This window comes from Lupinus angustifolius, chromosome LG03 (genome assembly GCF_001865875.1).
Source record: "Lupinus angustifolius cultivar Tanjil chromosome LG03, LupAngTanjil_v1.0, whole genome shotgun sequence".
NCBI lineage: Eukaryota > Viridiplantae > Streptophyta > Magnoliopsida > Fabales > Fabaceae > Lupinus > Lupinus angustifolius.
The window spans coordinates 23657837-23666258 of NC_032011.1; the positions used below are offsets into that span (position 1 = coordinate 23657837).

Consider the following 8422-nt stretch of genomic DNA (forward strand, 5'->3'; position numbering starts at 1 on the left):
CCACATTTAGTTTATTTCACATGCTAAATGTGGGTATACATTTCAAATCTATTTTAATATAAAATAGTAATTAATAGAAAAAAGTCACTTTCAAAATAGAAAAATAAAATTGGTAATTTTACTCCTTTGATTGCTTGAGTTAATTCTCTCTCGCTTTGGTCACTTAATATTTTTTTGTCTCGTGATGGTCACTTATTATTTTTTGTCTTACTTAGTTATTTTTTAAAGCATTAGTTTTAAAACTCTCAACGTTATCAGACTATTCTGTGAGTGGCCAAATTGCACTAGCTTATTATCTTATTCATTTGAATTTTGTTCTTATGTCCATGATAAACGTCCAAGCAATTGTTTACTGCATAAGATAAGTTCTACAATCTCTTGTTTTCTCTGAACAAAATAAGTAAAAATATAAATAGCAAGAGTGACGTTTTTATCAGGATTTGGATTCTTAGTTGAAGAGGTAGCTTAAACGGTGAAGGGTATGAGTATAGGACATGGAGAGAAAATGAAAAACTATTTAACATGAGTGGATCTTGTTGAAATAGGCACATACCATTATGGCTTCAATTTGGAGTCATCTAAACATTATCAAAGTGCAGAATGGACTTTGTGCCACGCCCATGAAAGTGATGAAACCTGTCCCACTTCAGAATACACACACAATCTTGCTTATAACAAGGGGAAGGAATAGTTATAATATGGGCTTTTGCACTTTAGAAACGATAATAATATAATTTACAGTATCAGACATGCTATTGCACAAAGGAACAAGCATTCCTCATAACAACAAAGGGATCTCTAAAATAAAATATGCATTAAAATTTGAAATGTATGTTTTAAAACAATAGCAAGTTTTACAAAGACAAATTATTGCAAAATAAAGAGACAGTTACATGTTTTACATGTGCCGAACAGACAATGAAATAAATCAGCCATTTATATAGTACATTACGAAATAACCAGATTTATTACTAAGTATGTCTTTACCCCAAGTAAAACAAGCACTGGAAAAATCATATCTTTGGTCCAGAGTACATCAACTTGACAAACTGCTGTATATACGCTTCAAACTAGGACATGCTGCACGTAACCTCCCCATACTCATTGAGCGTATCTACAGAGTACCATTAAGTATATAAAAAGTAGTTTAAGAACGTGACCATAAACAATAGTGAAGACTATCTATCATCATCGATTAAAAGGTTAATCGGCTAAAATTACTAAAAGCATCAAACACAATGAAAGAACATAAAAAATGAGTTTAACCTTTGGACAGAAGCGAATATCAAGAGTCTCCAGCATAGAGCAATTTGATATAGCAGCTTCAAGACCTTCCTCGTCAATATTGCAAGACTACAAACCCAAATTTCCAAACCACAAAATATTAATAAAACAAATTGATGAAGTATGATTATCAATAATAAACCTATAACCAACTTCAAATATTGATGAATGCAAAGATATAAATAGATTGAAACAATAATTGTGAGATCGATAACACAACAAACATTCATGTTTTACGCATATTGTGTTCCTGGTGGAAGACAACAAATCCCAAACTGGAACATTTTCCATAAAAAAGACTTCTGTGATCCATCAGAGTTTAGCAGAAGCCTTAAATTAGTGGCTTAAAAAAGTCAAGCAAACACAAGGTACGATGGCAGGTGATGAATGTTGTAATGCAGAAAAAACAACCAACATATGACAGTATTTTAAAGCATTCTAAATAACAATATCTAGCACCAAAGAAGCATCAATATTCAAATTATTATGACTGCAACAACAATCAAGCCTTAGTCCCACAAGGTGGGGTCAGCTACATGGATTGAACGGCAAATTATTATGGCTGCACCACAGATTAAAATTAACAGGGAAGATTAATAATACCTGAAGGAATAGACTGGACAATCTCGGACACAATAACTTCAAAATTTCCAAAGAGGAACAATTGCTGAGAATAAAAATTAAAACATTATCAGATCTGATATGAGAAGGATACAAACCAGCACATATTTATAAGAGCCAGTCATACCTTAAATTAAGAAAGCACAGGTTGAGACAAGTAACATCAACCTCCTTCAAATTTGCTGAGAGTGAAAGATTTAAAAATAATAAATGGAAGCAATCTGGAATGACAACCTTCCTAATATTAGGACATCCCACACAGTTAAGATTCTGCAATAAGCGGGTGGACTGCTCACTTGCTTCAGGTATCTTCTCATGGGAACTTGCACCAAATGGGGTGTTAACAGCACCCAACTCATTCATCTGCACACAACCGCGTCTGCACCCCCAATTCAAATCATGCATATTCACACAGCCATTCAAGCTTACATGTGTGAGGTTTGTGCAGGAAGCAAGAAGCTCTTCTATGGCAGACTGACAGAGAGTTCCATAAGACAAGTCCAACTCCTCAAGTGCTGGTAAAGCACCTTTGTAAAGAGGTTCGAGTGAGGTGTCAGTGAGATATTTGCATGCCTGCAACTTTAACACCTTCATGAAACAGACAAAAAACAATATCACAAAAGGTTAAGACAACAATGATTCAACATGTCGAATACGGAAAAAGGTTGAAAGAGAGAAAGGCAGTGAATAACTGAAATTATAATGACACAATGTTAACTTATAAAAAAAATAATGACACAATGTTATGAGATGAGTACAAAACACTATCCATGGACCAAATAGTCCTATTTATACCAAGTACTACTGTAGTACACTAGTAAAAACCTACCTCATTAGCACTGCTAACACATTAAGACTCATAAAAAATTAAGAACCTAGTGCTTGAAAGTAAGAACAAACCCTTCCAGGGTAACTCTTACCTTTAGCTGGGAACAAGATTCAAAAACAGGCTGCAAGTTTACCAAGAAAGTGTATGATAAGTCAAGAACAGTTAAATTAGGAAGCCAATGCAGAGAACGGAGTCCATCTGAAGTTTCTGAACCAATTGATGCACAAGACATCAATATTAATGATTCAATTAGTGGGCATGATGCAGTTGTTGCGGACAAGTCCTCATCTGTTAGTTGGCTGTAATTCCAAACAACAAACATGAGTTGGCATTTTGGCAGACAAGGAGAAAACCTAAGAAAATAGCAAACACGACATGACCTGCAAAAGGAAGCATCCAAAGATGTTAGGAGTGGACAATTAATAAATGCTTTGGACAGTAAGCCACATCCTTTCAACTCAAGTGAAACCATGAATGGTGCTTCAATGCTGAGCATGTTCAACTTTGGGCATATTCCTAAGTTGAGAGACCGAAGACCAACCTGAGAAACAAGTGAAGAAAAAGAAAGCACTTAGCCTCTAGCTACAGTATATCAGACTGATAAAAAGTTAAACTCCTTGAGTTTATTTCTTAAGCCTAGGACAAAGCCTTTTTAACCCAACAGTGCCCTACAGATACCATTATATAAGTGTAGAAACCCAGAAGTCTAGCAAAAAATATATTTTTTCTTAAGGAATGGGAACAACAAATCACACAAACAAAAACCTACATCATGCTGATACTTGGTCATCTTAATTACAGATTTAGTATTTTTGTCAAATGTTCAAATCAAAAGGCACAAAAATAATTTAAGAAGTTTCATCTCCAGCAAAACATAATAGAAAGCACCTAATAAATCAATACCACCACTTACAGGACAAAATGATGCTCTTTCCAAATGATCACACCCATCCAAAATAACTTTCTCAAGATTAGGACATTTGAGCTCAATATTTGTTATTGGGCAACCGCCAAGAGAGAGACTGACTAAAGAGGTACTGGTGAATCGAACTGATGTTAAACTCTGAATTCATCATAACTCCATAGGTTAGTCACAGTTTAAAATAATACCACAGTATTATCAGTAATAACTTTGTAGGGCAGATTTTCAACTTGAAAATCACAATATGGAGTTATGGCCAGTTATTGAATTAGATAACAAGACAAACAAAGATAATCCACACATCCATTAATCCATTCTACTAGCATAGGTCATGGATAAGCAAATTCAGGAAAGCGAATCCAGCCAATGGCAAACAAGAAGTAATTAAATACCTCACAACTATCAAGAACTAATAATTTCAACATCGGGCATCCTCCACCATCACTAAAAACATCACATACAGAGTTTGTCAAAGATTCACACTCAGAGAGATCCACTTCTTGTAAAGATTGGCATTGCAGAGCTACTGTGTTTAAGCTGCCCTGCTTTGGCATTGTTAATTTCTGCGTTACCACAGCCCATAAGTTAGACTTCTAAAGTGTACACGAGTATGTGAACAAAACATGAAGGACAATGACGACGTACTTGAAGTGAATTTGAAGTGATGTTGATGCGCTGAAGTGCAGGGCAGTTGGACACCAGCATAGAAGAGAGCATTATAGCCCTCAAGTTCAAATCAGTAAATCTGCAAAGGAAAACAATTTTACAAAAAAAATAGAAAAGAAAACAATTGATAAATGAGATATGATGGAAATGAAGCATGAGAGAAGCTAGGAACGAAAATAGACAAATGAAAATATATAAAATTTCTAGGGAGCAAAAATGGGGCAAAAACATACTTGCGGCAGTGTACCAATCTAATATTCTGCAAATGTGGAAGATCCAGAGACACTGAAGTCAATAGACTACAATTATAAAGATCCAAAACCTGTGATAGGAATAACATCATTTACTCATAAGTGCTCAAGGTTTCAGACTCATCATTAATATATGTATCAGTTCCTAGGACAAATTACACACCTCCAACAGGGAGCTGTGAGATATTGCAGCCATTGAAGCTGAAGTGATGCCCTCACAACTGTGAAGCTTAAGAACTGTCAACAAGGGCAGTCTAACAGACTTCAAAGAGGAAACAAGCATGTCAAACAAAGTCAGACTGAATCTAAATGGTCAAAATGTGGTTAGAGATTCTAAAATATACCTCCAAGGATATGTTTGGGCAGTAGGATGCATCAAGGAAACTGAGACTAGCACAAGTCTGGGATATTTCACGTAGTGTTTCATCACTAACACATGAACAATTAGATATATTCAACGACACTAATTGCGGGCATGAAGTTGCAGCTAAGCGAATTGCAGAATCAGGAAGTTTGTGGCAAGAGCCTATGTCAAGTTTGCGCAAAAGAGGGCAATTAAGAACAGCTTGTACCATGTTACTACGCTTTAATGACATGGTTTCAAGTTGTGGGCACCTGAAAAAGAATAAACACTATTACATTTTAGCTCATTGGTTTAGAGACAGCTAAAGGTTTGTTAAGCATTAAAACACATTCACCTGACTGTTATGCGCATCACACGGCATTTTTTTAATTTAAGATGACGTAAACTGTCATGATCAATAGGTATCTCCAGAACACCACCACCAAGTGTAGCATCACTGATTCTCAGTTTTTTCAACATAGAACAATCAGCCAAAGCATGGAAAAAACTATCATCTATATGTCCTCTTCCCAATTTTAAAACCTCAAGATTTCTGAAAATAAGGACACATAATCAGCTGGAGCCACATATAACTTAATTGACTAATGACTGCATGAAATACCATGGTAGCTACGCACCTTAACAAAGAGATAGCCTTCATCGCAAGAAGGTGAATTTCAGGACCAGATATGCTCACTGCCAAGGCATTAGGATAACGCCTACATATGTCCTCAACTGTAAATAGATAAAGCTTGAAATCAGCACATTTACAAGTGGGGAAAGGTATTACTGAAGTGGGTCTTCTATTGGGGACCCAAAGTATAATTTCCAGCACTCAGTTGAATGTAAAAAAAGGTTTGCTGCAACAGTTTTTTTTACAAGGACTGATATATGTTTTCAAACTTTTCCAGAAATGTTCAGATTTTAATACTGTTTCATTATATCATATGCAACAATTTGAATGTTAAAAAGCTCACATTGCTCTACAGATATGTTCCGATTAACAAAGTTCAAACTCTTCCAGAAATCTTCATGAGCACTAGCAGTTCGCCACTGCTTACAGACTGAGGCAGCTTTGCACAGATTGGTATGATCCAAAAATGAGAAAATCTAAATTACATGGGACAGGTGAGAGGGGAATTTAAAACCATTATCAGTAATTAGAATCAAAGTTCCATTAAAAGAGCAACAAAGTGCACAAAAATGATTATTTTCCCAGAGCATACCATATGCAATAAGTCATCCGAAAGATCCATTATGATGGTTGCATGTTCTACTTCTGACATGTCACAGTTATCCCCTTCATTGTCTTTCACATGGCTAGAATCAAAGTTATTCTCCTCACCAGTAAACATCACCCCAAAATCATCATGACAAGTATAGATATTATTGGTAGGTTGAAAAGGCAAGCTTCGAATATGATTATAATCACCATGAAAGCCACTGCAAAAAATAATAATCATGCATTGATATACAATATTTCACAATATCCTACAGTGCCAGTTTCCCCTTCACCATTCAACATTGATTTAGGGTTTGAAAACACAACCTAGCCTTGAAAATCTTGGCAGAATTCACTCAAATACACAATCAAGGCAATTGCTAAATTCCACCGAAACGAATTATAAACATAAATAACAAAAAAACACTGAATCAAATACTCCTTCAAAAGAACATAATAAAAATACGAAGCACGAAGACAAAAAGAGATTAGAGTTTGAATAACAAACTCACTCGAAATCATAGTAAACTTTAGCACGCTTGTGATGAGAATCAAGATTATCATCATCAGCGGCGGCGGCAACAGCGGAAGCGGAGCTACTCTCTCCGTCGAAGCGGCGGCGGTTGGAGCAAGACGCTAACAGACCCGCTCGTATCATCTTATTTTCAAATGACATCAAATCATCGTTTCTCGAAACACCTTTGTCGTTCATTTTGTATAGACGAAAAACCTTGAGCTTCAAAACGAAACCATTACAAACCCTAGGTACTAATTTTGTTACAGATACGAAACAATAGAAGAAGGAATCAATGGAGTTAGTTACAGAGAATGTGTGGAGAATGGAGAAGTTTGAACGGATCTGATCGGATCTTCGGATCTACTTTGTTGTCATATTTGGTTTCACAGGAAATGATGATTTGTGCTTTTTGTGTGTGCGGAAAGCGATTGAATTGAGAGAGAGAGAGAGAGTGGCAGATGAAGACGACGGCGTTTTAGAACTTTAGTTTACAATTTTGCTAATAAACTAATCCATTTCGGTTACGTGATTGCCCCAATAACCGGCTGCCGTAAATCGAGATAACATATTTTCTATCTCATAATAATATGCATCATGTTATGTCGTGGTTGGTTGAAGAAACTACATTTAAGTTAAAAATATAATTATTAATTATTTCTCTAATCAATCATGACTCTTATAATGTATAGAATGCGACACATATTATGGAATAAAAGATATACTTCTATAAATTGAACATTTGATATTTGAATAAATATAATCTTATACCATCTAAATACAGTAAGTTTGGATCTTCTCTATTATTATTGAAATAACTTCCAACTAGAGCAACATGTTTTTGAATTTATTTTTTCTCTTAGAAATTGTGCTTTGGCGTGTTTATTTTGAAATTGCGGTACAGTGCTTCATGTCTCTTTTCCCGTCTACAGTGCTGGGAACAGCGACAAATGGATTATGTTTTTTTATTTTTTATTATTTTCCCTCCGTGAGACGTGCATCTTTATTCCTTTAATATGATTTTTGTTTTCACATTTTTTATTTTATTTTCAAATTGAGTTTTGAATGGGTCAAGCAATATTTATTTATTTATTGTCAGTATAAATATTTTTACACATAAATTATTCACTATTTATTTGTATTATTTTTTTGAAGAGTTAATAATAATTGAAAATAAATAATAAATGATGAATTGATAGCATATTAAACTTTTATATTGTCAGTATATACATTTTATCTTCGATATAAATTTCTTTTGTGTTCTTTTGTTAATATAAAAAATCAATGTTAATAGGTTTTGGTAACTATTAAAATAATTAAAAACAATGTCAATGTTTATAATCTATTTGACTAGATGAATAAATATAAATATTTTATTTTTTTGTTTCTCAGATGTATCTTCGCACTTGAGACAATCATGTTTGAGTCGAAAACATTGACACAGCTATATAAGGCTAACTCTCCTAGCGAGTATTTTGTTCTGAGATGATATTAATAAATTTCCTATTTTCCATTTTTATAATTCATATTAATAACCTTCTCAGTGAATAATATTCATACATGTAATAAATTATTACTAATAATTAATAAAGGTAAAAAAAATAATTACTCGTGTATCCATATTTAAGTATGTTTTGACATTCTTCACCTGCTTTATATCATTTGTCACTATAAAAAAATGATATGTAGATTTGTTCTAATTAGTTTATTAGTTTTGGCATGTTGAATATTAGTTGATTAGTTAGAAACAAGTAATTGAAAATAAGTAAG

General features: G+C 34.1%; 1 protein-coding gene across 2 annotated transcripts; it reads right to left on the bottom strand.

Annotated features, from left to right (window-relative positions):
- On the bottom strand, positions 819–7120 carry LOC109343805 (F-box/LRR-repeat protein 15-like). 2 transcript variants are annotated; one of them, XM_019582285.1, is made up of 18 exons: positions 6962–7120; positions 6651–6868; positions 6143–6359; positions 5894–6026; positions 5555–5651; positions 5272–5469; positions 4918–5188; positions 4737–4835; positions 4556–4644; positions 4302–4401; positions 4049–4219; positions 3648–3797; positions 3115–3275; positions 2826–3033; positions 2033–2493; positions 1888–1951; positions 1267–1353; positions 819–1114 (listed from the first exon to the last, which is right to left on the bottom strand). In XM_019582285.1, exons 2-18 carry the CDS (start codon positions 6848–6850, stop codon positions 1037–1039), a joined length of 2784 nt encoding a protein of 927 aa, XP_019437830.1. In that variant the 5' UTR covers positions 6851–6868; positions 6962–7120; the 3' UTR covers positions 819–1036. The 2 variants fall into 2 exon arrangements, with proteins under 2 accessions (XP_019437830.1, XP_019437829.1); XM_019582284.1 differs by having other exon boundaries at positions 6651–7120.